Source organism: Bipolaris maydis, assembly GCF_028858645.1.
Source record: "Bipolaris maydis strain C4 unplaced genomic scaffold PSV08scaffold_15, whole genome shotgun sequence".
Classification (NCBI taxonomy): Eukaryota; Fungi; Ascomycota; class Dothideomycetes; order Pleosporales; family Pleosporaceae; genus Bipolaris; species Bipolaris maydis.
The window spans coordinates 1,318,123-1,332,852 of record NW_027093871.1 but is presented as its reverse complement, the minus strand read 5'-3'; the positions used below and the strand labels follow the sequence as shown (position 1 = coordinate 1,332,852).

Sequence of the window (14,730 nt, the reverse complement as noted above, 5' to 3'; positions counted from 1 at the left end):
ACTATAGTATAAGCTAATAGCTCTTTAACGTTTAAATTTAAAGTATTATTCTCTATTATTATATCTAGGAAAGAAGTTATAATACTTCTTTTTATACTTACTATCGCGTAGGTCTTCTAATTACTCTTTAATCGTCTTACGTAGTTCTAGACTATAGCCTACTCTTTATTAATAAGGATAAATAGAGCTTCTTATTAGCTATCTTTATTACTAGCTAGAACCTAAATAGTATTTAGTTACTATTTAGTTGCGTCTCTAGAAAGACTCGCGTCTTACTATTACGCTTATAGGATCTCGCTCTCTACTTAAGAGTAATTACACAGCCTACACCTTATCTAATTAAGAATTAATAGGACTTCTTATAATAGTATTTATTTCTAGCTACTTACTCTTAAGGCCTAAATAGCCTTTAAATAGCTCTATATAATAACTATACCTATAGCTTATCTTTTTAAGACTTAATAAGGCTTCTAATAGGTTCTAGGCGACTAATTTACCTACTATCTCTTATAGCTAATCTTCCTATAAAGGTCTACTCTTAGGTGTACTATCTTGCGATAGTCTACCTACACGCTGCGCTAAAGGCCTTTCGTGCCTATTATAGCACTAACTCTATATTACTAGTACGCGCTAATAATACGTTCTAAAACTTAGTTAGAAGATAGTCTACCTAAGGCTCGTGTCTAATTAGGATTAAATATAAAATATAAGAGGCTACGCTCTAGAGGAGTAAACGCTTAGTATATAAGAGGTTGTATTTAATAAAAAGCTATCTACGTCTACTTATATAATATTTATCTACTTATTAGAGAAAGGTTATACTAAAGGGTCTAAGCGCGTTATTTAAGCGCTACTTAAGTAGTGAGTAGAATCTAGGTATTTAAGGTAATACTTAGATTCTTCGCTCGTCGTCTAAACGTAGTTTAGATAACGCGCGCGTAGCTTTAACTAAGATTCTATTAAGGAGCTATCTAAGGGGCGTTTAGCTCATTACACTTATTCTAAGAAATAGACTACGTAACTTTATCGCGAACTTCTAAAGGTTAAAAAGTAGAAGTAAGTATACGCTAATTATAATTATACTCTTCTAAGTCTATATAGTTATAAAAAAGAGAAGGCTATAGAGAATTCTACTCCTAGTATAGATTTTCTAATAACTAAACTATCGCTACTTATATAATTAATTAACCTAGGCTAGTTATAGGCTAATTATTCCTCTTCTTATAATTTCTTTTTATCTTTTAATTATTATCTTCTCTTTAAGAATCTAGTTCTTACTTCTTTAAATATTTCTAATAAAAGTTACGTACTACTGTAATAACTTATAGTTTATTAGATTTCCTTTAGATTTCTAAGTATTATAGCTCTTAGGCTATCCTCGCTACTTAACTAAGTACTTCTACTAACTACTAATTTTCTATAAGTTCTTAATTTCCTTAACTTTATACTTATTATCTTTAAGCTCTATATCTATTACTAGCTTAGTATCTAGAGGTGCTAGTTCTAAGAGTTTCTTATAAAAGATAGAGTAGATTTATATACTTTATAGAAGTTTTAACTTATAGTTTACTTTTTTTATTTTTTTTAAGATCTTAAATAGTTCTACTTAGAGGTTATCTAATTTTCTATCACTTAAATTTTTTTCCCTCTATTTACTATATAGCGTATTAGATTAATTATCTTAGAAAAGAATAGTAGGCCACACTCTAACCTACTAGAATTAAGTATTAAAAAAATTAGCTTTATAGTTAAAGTACGTAATAAAAGGATTTAAGTAGACCTTTGTAAGACCCTATTAAACTCTAAAAAATAAGTTAGTATTACTACTAAAGCCTCTTAACGGGTATATATTAAATAGATAAATCTCTATTAGGTATGATAACTAAAATGCGGTTACGACGAAGGTAGTAGCCTAGCGAACTATAGTTACGACGAAGGTAGTAGAATAGCGAACTACGGTTACGATAAGATAATAAACTATAGTTATAATAAGAATATATTGCGTAAAGCGCTTCTATGCTTATATATTCGCTATATTGTATCTTATTAAAGGCACAAATCTATTACAACTTAATCTCCTCTTACTACTATATTAAGCTTCGTTTCGTAACTACTATCGCGAGTATTTCCTTATAATAAGCTAAATTTACGATACTAATAACTAATTAAGATTACTACCGCAGCTCTAAAGACTATACTAGCTTTCTTTTACTAGCTATCTCGCAACGTTAAACATGAACTTAGCTACTAGATACTAGATAGGCTATATAAGCTGCGTGTTCTTTAGCTAGACTATACTATACTTAGGGATCTAACTAGTATCTATATTATAGATAAGTACGCGTATATAAATAACGTTAACGCTTACGCGATCTACTTAATAGGCACGCGTATTATACTTAAACGCAGGTTAGGACTATTAGAGGACACTTACTATTAGCTTAGTAGTAAAATCAACCTTATTAATAAGGCTATTAACGCTATAGAACTAACGATTAAGTAGAGAGAGTTTTTCGACAAGTTATAGAATAAAGAGAGTAAGGCGTAGATAGGGTTAATCCTATAGTTCTTTAGTTAAGAGCTAGGTGTTTACGGCTAGGTATAAGTAAGGCGTCGTAGGCTTGTCGTTCGTATAGACGCTGCTGGCGTGTGACGATATTAATAGGCGGGTTACTGTGACGGTTTCAATAAGTAGAGCTGAGAATAGGCGCGCGTAGTTACTAATTCGAATATCTATATAACTAGTTTTAATAAATCCTAAAATTTTGTTTTATAAAAATTGTTCCTAAAAGGCCGGAGCCAACTAATTTTCTATATAGTTATTTAGTTTTTAGGTTTTATTATAATAAGAAAACTTTATCCTCTTTCTTAAAAGTTAGTCTCTTAATTCTTTATTTATTTACTACTTTAGATATTATAAGGTTCTATTAAGTTATATTTTTATTTAATTCTTTATATAATTCTTATATAACCTTTGCTTTATTATCTACTCTTACTATAATACTCTTAATATCTTTTAAATCTTAATAAGCTACTAGCTTATATCTATAGTTCGCGTAGTGTAGTAAATGCTTTATTATTATTATTATTATTATTATTGTAGATTAACGTCCTTTCTCAGCCGGTAGGCTATATAAGACGTGCAGGTTGAGCCTGCAAGTATCTAAGTAGGCTAGATTTAATCTAGATACAAATTGAGTAGGTGGGGGAGGGGGTCATCTAAATCGAGGTGAGACTCGTAGCCTAGTAGTTTTAGTGAGTAGCTCTCTCAGGTCTTTCACTTTTAATGAGTCTTCCTCTCAGGTCGAATGGGTAGTTTTCAATGAGTCACTCTCTCATGTGGGTGGACCATACTAATATGGTTTCGAGGAGAGAAGGAATCGAACCTTCGAGCTCTGCTGACGTGAGACAGCAGAGGCTTTCCAGGCGCTTCACCACTGCGCCATCCCCCCTAGTAAATGCTTTATTATTATAGATTTTATACTATTGTAAACTAATTGCGCTATTAGTAATAACTCTATCTAGTTATTTTATAACTAATTAGCGTATATCTATATATATTATTCTAATATTTAGTTTATTTATTCTATCTAGCTGTCTATTTCTAGGTAAAAGCTTATTAAAAGTGTTAGGAACCGTTCTATTTCGTAGACCTCTTTACTACCTCGGTTTAGGCTAGTTTACTCTAGCCCCTCTTAATTAGCTCTAATCTAGGGCTACCTATATAAGCTCTCTAAATACTACCTTAGCTTAGTAGCTATTTATCTAAGTAAATATAGACTATTTACTCTCTAACTACTTATACTACTTTTTACCTATACTTATTCTAACTTAATAGTCTTATATTTAAATAGCTCTCTCTAAAGTATAACTAAGAGGAGTTATAAGTACTACTAATAATAGAAGTATATACTACTATAGTATGTTGGAGATATAAGCTCACTAGCTAATCTCCGATAGAACTAAGTACTATTACTAGCTTATTTGTCGGTAGTTGCCAACTACTAATCAACTCTCTAGTAGTTAATTAGCTGTTAACCCCTCTTAACAACTTAGTTTATCGGTAGTTAACTACTACCAATAAGATAACTATCAGCAATTCAGCGTTAATACTAAGAAATCGGTAGTTAACTTCTACTAATTGATTTCTTAGTAGTTATCTTTCGTTAATAACAAGGTTATTGGTAGTTAACTGCCGTTGAACAACAAAGTTGACGGCAGTTAAGGATAGTTATTAAATAGCTTGTTAATAATTAATAACAAGCTTAAAACAGCTAGTAAGAAATAGCTTAAAAATAATAAATAGTAAATAAGTTATAGAAGTAATGACTAAGTTATTTATATAACGCTATACCTATTATAGCTATTATAATAAATAAAATAATATAAAAATTATTCTATACCTTACAAATAGCGCTTATATGGAGCTCTATAGCTTTAAGTTTCTAATAGTACTAGTAGGAAGAAATCTATCGTTGGCCGGTCCGGCACCTCTATATGTTATTTCGACACTAGGGTGTTAGCTATATCGCTATCACATCTTAAGATGACTTGTGTGGTGGGTCGAATGGATATACATATGCGGCAACGTCTTTCGGGACATGTTGTTCTACGGGAGGCAATTGCGGAAGGACAGCGAATCACTGTGCTCAAGGATGGTAAGTGAAATATCTCCTCTCTGACTAAAATAAGAATTCAAGAGGTTGTGTATGTCTATGGTAACATATGCCTCTTTTTACGTTAAGTTAGAAATCGTCCTCAAGCAGGTGCCAGACTTCCCACGTCGCATCGTTGGATGAATCGTGTGGTACAAACAAGAGTCTCACGTGTGCGGGCGGCCCGTTCAGTGAACAGCGTTGAGCGGCGAGCAAGTATCATAGAACTACTGATAACCATTGTAAAACTGTGTGGTAATCTTCAGAGATGCATGGTGTGAATTTATACTATTAAAGAGTAGCCAACAGGTTTAAAGTACATGCAAATAACCCTGAATGAATTCAATACACATAACAGACCACTGGTGGCACTGTTCTGCCTCTTCAGAACTTTCCTGATATATATCGCTTTCTAGCAGTACCAAAAGAAACTCAGTGGCCGCACATTGTTCTCTTTATCTTTGTTGCCATTTAAGGCCTTCATCATCTTTTCACAGTGGCCAGGAACCTCGAACAAGAGAGTTTTCGGCTTTTTAGTGGTAGTTCATAGCATTCCAATTTGTCTACCAATCGCCACTAAGCCTCTCGATTAGCAGACGCAGCATAGGATTGGAATCTCCAAATGCAGTCTCCAACTTCTTAATTTCTTCGTCGATCTTCCCTTCCAGAGTTCGCAAAAAAGAGCGTGTTGCATCCATTGCACCAGAAGCGTGAATTAGATTAAGTATCTGCTGCTTCGCATGTTCAGGAAGTTTTTGATTAGGTCGGCGGCTCAGCCTAAGAATCCCAAGTACTTCGTCTTTGCACTCCGGAAGCAAGTCAAAGAGTTGGATAAGAGGATAAGAAAATTTCCCTTCGTCGAGGTCTTCACAGGAGCCTTTTTGTTTTCCGTATTCAGCAGAGCAAAGGTTCATGTAGTCATCGCGGATCTGGAAGAAATGACCAAAAAGAAGGACGATGGTATCCAAGTCCAGGCTTGAGGGGTAGCTCACGGTACTTTCTGACTTGGCAAGCTGGAGCAACATGCGAAAAAGACCGCCAGTTTTGCAATCGACCATATGGAGGTACTCAGAGATGCTCGGACAGATCATTGCATGCTTCCAGTACAAGTCCAAGGCTTGCCCCTGATACATTCGTTCAAGGCCGTGTAACAATAGAGGGACTGCAACTTCGTTCTTCATCCCAGAAGCTTCCCGGACCGCACGTACGAACATAAAGTTGGCACTATTAATAGCTTGTGCTTGTCCAAAAACGAGGTGAGTTGCCATTTGTCCGCGGCGCAGATCTGAATCGTCCTCAATGTCATCTAGTATCAAAGATGCATTGTGAAGATCAGCTACGATCTTTTCAATGACACGCATAGAGCTTTCGGGAACCTTCAACCATAAGTTGAAAGACTCAACTAGCATTGATCGTACGCCCTTTGAAGGCATGGAGGCGATGTAGTTGATAGGCCCCATCAAAACCCTGTCATCTTCGTTCTGAGTAGGTCTCTGGTTTGACGTGCCTCTGATATCAATAATTGGATTGAGTCCTTCGGAGCCCATGCTCTTATCAATCACAGACTCACTCATGATATCTGGGGTGGTCAGAGAGGTGGAGGCTGTAGAGCAGTGATCGGAAAAGTTGTCGTCAAACTGGATTGTGTTATGAGTGCGTGACTGGGCATCGTCTTGGATAAGTGGAATTTTCTGCGCTCGTTCACGATGCTCTTTCCAGCCATGGTGTCGTGGGCATGATGACGCCCAAAAGTGCGTACCTCCCATGATAGATCCGGCTAGTTCGATCCATCTTCTGAGTTCCAATGACAGTCTTGGATGCTGTTGGTAAAAGTCGACTTTACGTTGCACGTATTCGCACTCTAGACCAATGAGACGTTCTTTTAGCCACTCTTTTGCAGCTGCTTGATCGAGATTCATTGTTCGCATTGCAACATCCACACTGTTGTTGATGCGGTTCCCGTTGGTAAGGTGGTCGGAGAGTTCTCTTTCCCAGCTCCAGTAGTCGTTGGTCAAGCAGATACCCTCCTCGATGGGTTCCAGAACATGCTGTACGAGATCATGTTCTTCGGCAGTTGGTTCATAGCCCATAGAAAATGCCAGCATCGGCCAGAATGCACTGCCGAACCGTTAGTGATCAAGCACCTGTTGTTTGTGCTGCGGATGTATTATCGCTTACCTCATTCCCACATTCTGGTTTCTATAGTTCATGTACTCTTTCAGGCTAGAGAAGCCTTCCTCAGGTCTTGGTTTCTCAACAACATCGACCCAATCAGTACGATACTTGTCCACCATGTATAAGCATCGCTCTCGATCAATCTTCATACCCTTGAGCATACTCTCTGCAGCCATACGTTTCATGCCCAAGGCTCTATGCCATTGTTGCCCTTGGTCACATGTTGGCTGATGGAAGTTGATAGCTGCCGCGAAGGCACCATGTTCTGCCCAAGCTTCTGTTTCCTCGGCAGCTTCGGTGTGGTCTAGAAAATCATTAGTGATGAATGTGAGTGGTGACAAAAGAGCAGCCATACCGTCGTGGAGGAGTCCAAGATCACCCCAGTAGGCAGCTACATCCAATCTGTCTGGCGGGGATTCGATAAAGGTGAACGAATACATGTTGCCTAATTTACTGCAAGCGTTCAAAGTGAGAAGCTCTTGGCCATCACCTATGTACTTTGCCCAATCCTATGGAATTGTTAATATACTAAACAGTGTTTCTTCATCGATCAAACTAAGACAATCCTACCTGCATGACGCGCTCGCTTGCTAAATTTGCCTCATGGTCATAGATGTTCCGTCGGACCTCGAGAGTGGTGAATGACCCTGATGCCTTTACGATATCGCTGTTTATTCTCTCAGAGTACTTCCATATTTCAGTCCGAAGATGATCATATTGTTCAAGCCATGCGTCATTCTTCGCTCGATTGATACGAGCGCTGTTGGTTAGTTCCGTTATATGGTCTTGGAGTAAGTACATTTTTGTTGAAATTTGCCAGTTGGAAGGAGGATGGTAGTAGGAGAAAATGATTCGCAATGGGCAGGATTCCCTTTTATACTTCAGTCTAAGCTTTTATGTTTGTCGAGAGATTGGCCGCGAGGATAGAGACACATAATATGTTTTATTGCATATCTACCTACCGTGAAGAAGCGGTATTTAGGCTTACGCAATCACCTCTTTGGATAGTCATAGTTAGGTATCCTGGTGTCAGATACCCAGGTATGTTAGGCATACCTTGCATAGCTAAACAATTAGGAACAATCTAGATCAGGTTACGGAAGTTTCCGCAGAAACCTAAAATATAACTTCAGATCTAAGCATAGCCATTTCCATGCTTAGCGTGTGTAAGATTTTAGGCATTGTCATTTCCAGCAACTTCATAGCCGCGGCCCCTGCCTCAGTCTAACGACTAATAAGATATAGTTATGTACTCCATATCACTTATAGTTAACATATTAATAAATATATAGTATGTGTTGAACTTGGCCCGAAATTATTCGTAGCTCGACTCCCCAGGGTATCCAATTCTTTTTCCCAGTAGGGCACCCTCGTAAGTAGCTACAAGCTTGCGCATATGATTTTTTTGTTTATTAATATATTATTGATAAGGAAATAGTTCTGCATAAAGAAACTGTCTTCATGCACTTTGATTTATACACAATGAAAACAATCAGCGAGGCTACTTTATAGTACTAGGACAAACCTATGGCAAGCTCAGTACCAGTGATTGAAGATTTGTTTGGGGAGTAGAGGTAGTCTTTAGGCTTAATTATATATATTTGTAGCTCTGATTTTAATAATAAACTGTTCGTTCTTGACACGTGTAAACGGTAATGTGGGTAAAAGTTGAAAGTTTGCTACGTTACGAAACGCTCTTGTTCTAGAACATAAGGACAACTGGATTTGATGCACGTATGGAACGAAATCAAATAGACCAAAAAGACTATTGGAGAAGCTTCAGGATAATTGTACTACTCACATAGTATCAAATCAGCGCTCAACGGCTGTAATACGTACCGGTAAACGATAATCTGCCCACAGTGCCGAGCTCTTGCAGTCTCGTTCCCAGATGAAACAATCTGGACTCGTGAACTCGATGTTATACTTAAATAGCAATTTTGCAGTAGTTAATCGAAGCGACTGCAACGCCATTTCTCTTCCGATACAAACCCTTGGACCAGATGAGAAGGGCTTGTAAACCTCATGGAGATCGTGCTGGTATTTACCCACGTCCTTATGCTGCAAGAAACGCTCAGGAAGAAACTCGTCAGGATCGACAAAAGCATTTGGGGAGCGCTGGACAGTATATGGGTCAATGTATACCTGAGTTCCAAAGGGAACCCAGTATCCATCAATCATGGCCCCAGGAGAGCGACGACTCATGAACTTGCCAGCAAGCGGAGGCCACAGTCGCAAAGACTCGCTGATGCAAGCGTTCAAATATGGTAGTTTTGCGCATTGCTGCGCATTAATCTCGTTAGAAGCTTGGAAGGCTGTACGGAGCTCTTCCTGGACTTTCTTCATGCTTTCCTTCGATCGTAAAAGATTATACATCAAGGCACAGTGGGAAATCTCGTTCGTGAAATAACCGGAGACACTAAGACTTTGGTCAACAAGGCGTCTGTGTAAATATTCATTATGGCTGCTTACATGAAGAATGAGGCATTGCTGTACATTATATCCCAGTTCAATTTCCCCAGTCCTTCTTTTTCATTCTCGCCCATGATCGCAGTTAAAAAGTCCTTGCGGCTGTCCTGGCGATCCATGCATTCTCGAAGCTGGCCTGTAGGAAGAAATGCTCTTGCTGATGAGGCTGGGACGAATACTGAGGCATGGAAAATTGCCCGCTCCAACCATGGAAACAAGCAATTAATAGCCTCTAGAACAGGGAAGAGCCTTCGATATATCGTCTCCATTCTGATAAATACTAGTCTTTTGCTGGAGACTAATGGTTCGCCGAAGGAGAGGTCAGACACCAAATTCCAGAGCATCGCGGAAAGGTGGTCACGAAGTTCTACAGTGTCGCCGTTGGAACACATTTCGTCAATGTCTGTAAACATGCGTGCAAGATGCACTTCGTGAATATCCTGCTGCGAGAGTACAGCACCGGTCGTGAATGCTGCAGCCATACGATTACGGAGTTGGCGATGCACGATACGATTCCCTTCATTTCCAATAGTCGGTGCGCGGAATATCAAGTTCGCAATGCCATCCTGCAACGTGCCGTCTTTGGAAAAGTAATGACCGGTTTTAGACTTGGTAAAGGGAATGCGGTATATCGTATCGTGAGCTTCGGGACTAGTGAAAGATATCTCATTTGGACCTGTGCGAACAACGGGACCATATCGTTGATGTAACTTCGCAAGAGCAGGACAAAGGTTAGCCCTGTAAAGAACTTTTATTGTCCAGAAAGGGAAGATCTTTGCGCTCAATGGGCCCGGAACATTTGCTAGCGGGTGAAAGTACAAGGAGTAGATGCATGACCAGCTCAGATATGCGACAGCCTGCAATCGATCGTTAGTAAGAGTCGATAACATTCAATGAATTACTTACGCTCAAGACTACATTGACAATAGTGAATTGCTCAGAGATGAAGGATGTCAACGCCATGATATGAATCAGCTTGCGTTCGTCGCAAAAGCGATGGGTTTCTCGATGTTAAAATAGTTTCTCTGTCCCGGCACAGTTTGAACGAGGATCTTTTGCAGGAAACCTTGTGTCAATTTACTTAGGCTTTACCCACGGCCTCGGACATATTTCGTTCCATATCTGCCTATTCTTGTATTGCTTGCCTTTATTGAGTTCAGAGCCTTATGATACAGTAGTTCCGAGTAGCGCGTACTAGGATCCCATGTAAACTCTATTATCGGGGGTTTACAATCACACCCGATCTGAGCCGAACAAGGTTTCCAATCCATCCCTCTACCATGGTACGCCCGAGCCGCGCCGAACAAGGGTCCCTTTCTCATCTCTGCTACAGTGCGTTTGACCTAGGCCGGAAAGTATGGTCGTATAGAACATTCTACAAAGCTACCTCTAGCTTCTTAGTTTTGCTCAAGCATGCAATACTCCGAAATTGTTCATCAGTCTTCTTTTCGCTTTCTATTGTGAAGAACCAATTGGAGTCACTCATACCTATCGAACAAAGAAAGATGTGGTGTTTTGTAACCACTTGGGCTTCGTATATTATCGTAGCGGTAAGCTTAATCACAGGAAGTAGTGACAATATGACTGACAATTAGATAAACTAGGCCTTTCTATATCCTTTTACGCTGGGCTGTTACAACTTGTTCCTTCACCCTCTGCGTCCGTATCCTGGACCAAGGATATTCGCCGCCTTCAGATTTCCGTATGTGATCGCCGGAGCTTTGGGCTACCTGCCACAGATGGTTTTAGAAATGCACAGGCGATATGGACCCGTCATACGCGTAGCTCCAGACGAGCTCGCCTTTGATTCTACGACGGCGTGGAGGACAATTTATGACATCCAGAAAGGTCGTTCCCCTCTTGAGAGAGATCCGCACTTTTTGCCGCCTGCCGCTCCAGGAGTGAAGCAGTACCCTAGTATGGGTACTGCGAACAACTCAGAACATTCGAAATTTCGTCGGCTATTGGGGCACGCCTTCAGCGCACAAGCCCTACAGGCGCAAGAACATCTCGTCCAGAGACACGTTGACTTGCTAATCGCCAGCCTACGTAGCACAAGCGCTTCTAGCGAAAAACCTCAAGACCTGGCGACCTGGTTTTTATGGAGCGCCTTCGACATCGTGGGCGATTTAGCACTAGGAGAATCGTTCAGTTGCGTTGAAAATCGTACTTTCCATACCTGGCCGGAGACAGTAATGGCAGGATTTGAGGCAGGGCTCTTGATCAGTGCCGTTCGCCGATATGTCCCATTGACACTCGCATGGAGACTAGTTCCTGCTAGTGTACTGAGAAAAAGGGCAGATCATTTCACTATGGCGAGATCAATCGTTAACAATAGGATGAGGAAGGGAGCGGACGCTAGACCAGATTTCTTGTCCTACATAATGCGGCACTCTGGGGATGAAGAATATTTCAAAGGTTTCGTGGACAGCGCAGAAAAGGTCGTACCGACGGCAGCGTTGATCGTGATGGCGGGTGGCCATTCTATATCTACACTGTTAACTAGCACTGTCTACTTCCTGCTTCGACGGCCCGAGACAATGAAGAGACTTGTAGAGGAGATACGAAGCTCTTTCACCAGTGCTGAAGAGATCAATTACACGACAGCATCGGCCAGGCTGCCTTACATGCTAGCGGTGTTTGATGAGGTTTTACGGTTACTTCCTCCTGTTGGATTTGGCATTCCTCGAATGGTTCCGCAAGAAGGTCTTGTAGTTGATGGGCAACTTGTCCCCTCAGGGGTATGTGATATTGATTCACCGATGAATGCAGGAAAGCTAACTTCTTCCGAGACTCGAGTTTCTGTTTTCCATCTTGCCGCAGCTCGCTCTCCCAGGAACTTTCACAAACCTGACGAGTTTTTACCTGAACGATGGCTCAAAGAAGAGAAAATTCAATCTATGTTCGACAACGATGTTCAATCAGCTTCTTTACCTTTTAGTGTTGGGCCTCGTAGCTGCATTGGGAGAAAGTAAGTTACTTTTCAAATCTAGAAGCCGACTGCTAAAGTGGTTCTAATGGTTTCACAGTATGGCCTATTTGGAAATGCGCTTGGTACTTTCACAGCTTCTCTGGAACTTTGATATTTCTCTAGATCCCTTAGCTCCAGATAGGCTGAAGGCTAAGATCTTCATCGCCCCGAAGAGACTTCCCTTGCCAGTATATCTGACGCCTGTAAATCAGAGCTCTTGATCCAGATTCTTTTTGAGCTTTGCTACTTTTCATATCATCTTGTTCTGGTCACTAATTCGAGGATTCAGCTAGTCTTGCTGCTTAGAGAAGTACATATATGCACTTAAGAACCCGTTTAGAAGCCACTACTTTCTAGAAATTCTTTTAAGCGACGATCAACTCCCTCATGCAACAAAACTGCTGATGTTTCAATTAATTAATTCCATCTTCAATCAACTATTAGCAGACTAGAGGAAATGTACAGGGTCCAAACTTGTAAGCTTGTAGCTTTGCGCTTTAATGAAATCGCTTTGGAAAATAAGGTAAACTTGCCACGTCACGCCAAGCTAATATTAAACTATACCCATGTATCATAGTGCTTCTGGGCCATGTTGTTAGAGCCCCACAAGTCAGGTCCCTGATAGAGTATTTAGGGCTGACTGTCGACATTATGTAACTCATATCCATAGCGTAGTTGGCTAAGACTCCCTTGTACCTTGATCATTATATCGCCAACTCTTTGAGTTCTTCTAGCTCCAACTTCTTGTCCTCTTCTCATCGCGTACAAGGTTACATTCGTCAAAATGGTGATTCCAACCAGTAAACCTTTTGATCCGCTTGTTGACGTTGATTCTCTTGAAGGGAAACATATCCTAATCACTGGAGGTAGGTCTGATGTCGATGCAGTTGTATGTTGTAGCTGCTAATAGTACTCATAGGAACATCTGGATTGGGCAGATCATCACTTTTTGCACTGGCATTTCATCAGCCTGCAAAGATATACTTCACTGGGCGCAACAGAGATTCTGCCAACAATATAATCAAAACTCTCGGCCAGATGTATCCGGATGTGAACGCTGAGTTCATCCCTACCGATCACTCTCGTATGTCGTCGATGCGACAAGCGTTGCAAAAGATACTGGAAGGACCCTTCTCGAGACTGGATATTCTCATGTGTAATGCCGGAACCATGGCCTGCCCCCCAACCCGCACGATGGAAGGCTATGATATTCAGTTTGCTACAAACTACATGAGCCATGCTCTAGCAGTTAATATGCTACTTCCAACAATGATCAAAACTCAAGCTGAGTATAACAGCGATGTTCGCATTGTTCTTTTAACAAGCGAGGCATACATGTTGCACCCATTGGGCGGCATTGATTGGGAAAACATCAAAACCAACACCAAGTCGAAGCCCCTAATTCGTCCTTCAATCGATCGCTTCCTACCCTGGGGCGGGGAATGGATGAGATACGCTCAGTCACAGCTTGCAAATATGTTACTCGCTTTAGAGCTCTCTCGACGATATCCCCAGATCCGTAGCATTGCTGTTATGCCTGCTTCCATTTCCGATACAAATCTTATACGAACAAGAAGTTTAGCCAACCGCATGCTGATACATGCTGTTGAGCCTGTTCGCAGTCCAGAATTCGGAGCTATGACTCAAATTTGGGCGGCAGGGAGTCGCAAGTATGAGTTGACCAACGGAGGGTACTACCAGGCGGTTGGTGTCGAGGGTTGGCATGTGCGCAAGTCAAGGGATGTGGTGCTAGGAGCAAGATTGTGGAATTGGACTGCGACTGAACTTGGCCTGAAAGATAGCTAAACTGTAAAACCTGGTATTATTATTTGAACAACAATCACGAGCATTAGACTAGACCTAAAATTCTTAATGCGAGAATATCCCAGAGTAATGAAGTAAGCAGAGACACGCAATGACCTGCAGAGCGCTACGAAGGACGAGGCTAAAGTAAATCATTCAAAGCAGAAGGTGCATTCCGCCGTTAGGATTTGACACAAGAGTGCGTCTGCGATAAGTCGGTAATAAAGCACACCGCTTGAATGGACTAGGGATCGTGGGTAACATGAACAAGAAGTGGCGGCTGAGCTAATCACTAGTGAAAATGCAGCAGTCATCTGTGTGAAGATACTTAGGGGATATGGCAGGTTTCAAGCTATTCCTGAACGGCAAGAGGTAGGACTAGTGTAAGGATCGTGTGTCCTGCTAATCAAGATTAGATATTGCGTTGACGTCTAGTGCATATACCATAAGAATTTAGTATAAGGCATTGTTATGGGAGTAGTGCCGAAGTAATGCCTAGTAAAGGCAGTCGGTTATTGCTGTAATTGGAAGCGCATTACAGCAGCTGGATAGATGCCTAAGCTAATACCAACAAGTCCACACCTGGGCAAGCATTATCAACCTACTTGCTATCATCAGAGAAGAAAAACGCTACAACCTGGCTACCATAACACCTTC

The 14,730-nt window shown here is 40.7% G+C and overlaps 4 protein-coding genes and 1 non-coding gene across 5 annotated transcripts; 2 read left to right on the top strand and 3 right to left on the bottom strand.

Moving 5' to 3' along the window:
- Positions 1-3,365: 3,365 nt before the first annotated feature.
- On the bottom strand, positions 3,366-3,452 carry PSV08DRAFT_t63. The gene has a single exon. It is a non-coding gene; the product is annotated as a tRNA-OTHER (tRNA).
- Positions 3,453-5,218: 1,766 nt separating this feature from the next.
- PSV08DRAFT_374474 (isoprenoid synthase domain-containing protein) lies at positions 5,219-7,842 on the bottom strand (the record flags this gene model as incomplete). Its single annotated transcript, XM_014225778.2, has 5 exons — positions 5,219-6,773; positions 6,834-7,134; positions 7,186-7,339; positions 7,401-7,517; positions 7,819-7,842. 5 exons carry the CDS (start codon positions 7,840-7,842, stop codon positions 5,219-5,221), a joined length of 2,151 nt encoding a protein of 716 aa, XP_014081253.2.
- Positions 7,843-8,586: 744 nt separating this feature from the next.
- On the bottom strand, positions 8,587-10,394 carry PSV08DRAFT_230974 (cytochrome P450). Its single transcript, XM_014225777.2, has 3 exons — positions 10,206-10,394; positions 9,303-10,156; positions 8,587-9,249 (listed from the first exon to the last, which is right to left on the bottom strand). The coding sequence occupies exons 1-3, from the start codon at positions 10,260-10,262 to the stop codon at positions 8,643-8,645; spliced, it is 1,518 nt and encodes a 505-aa protein (XP_014081252.1). The 5' UTR covers positions 10,263-10,394; the 3' UTR covers positions 8,587-8,642.
- Positions 10,395-10,734: 340 nt separating this feature from the next.
- On the top strand, positions 10,735-12,491 carry PSV08DRAFT_230971 (cytochrome P450; the record flags this gene model as incomplete). The annotated part of the gene is made up of 4 exons (XM_014225776.1): positions 10,735-10,849; positions 10,904-12,040; positions 12,092-12,270; positions 12,329-12,491. Exons 1-4 carry the CDS (start codon positions 10,805-10,807, stop codon positions 12,489-12,491), a joined length of 1,524 nt encoding a protein of 507 aa, XP_014081251.1. The 5' UTR covers positions 10,735-10,804.
- A 563-nt stretch (positions 12,492-13,054) lies between these two features.
- PSV08DRAFT_412483 (uncharacterized protein) lies at positions 13,055-14,076 on the top strand (the record flags this gene model as incomplete). The annotated part of the gene is made up of 2 exons (XM_014225775.1): positions 13,055-13,136; positions 13,181-14,076. The coding sequence occupies 2 exons, from the start codon at positions 13,055-13,057 to the stop codon at positions 14,074-14,076; spliced, it is 978 nt and encodes a 325-aa protein (XP_014081250.1).
- Between the last annotated feature and the right edge of the window lie 654 nt (positions 14,077-14,730).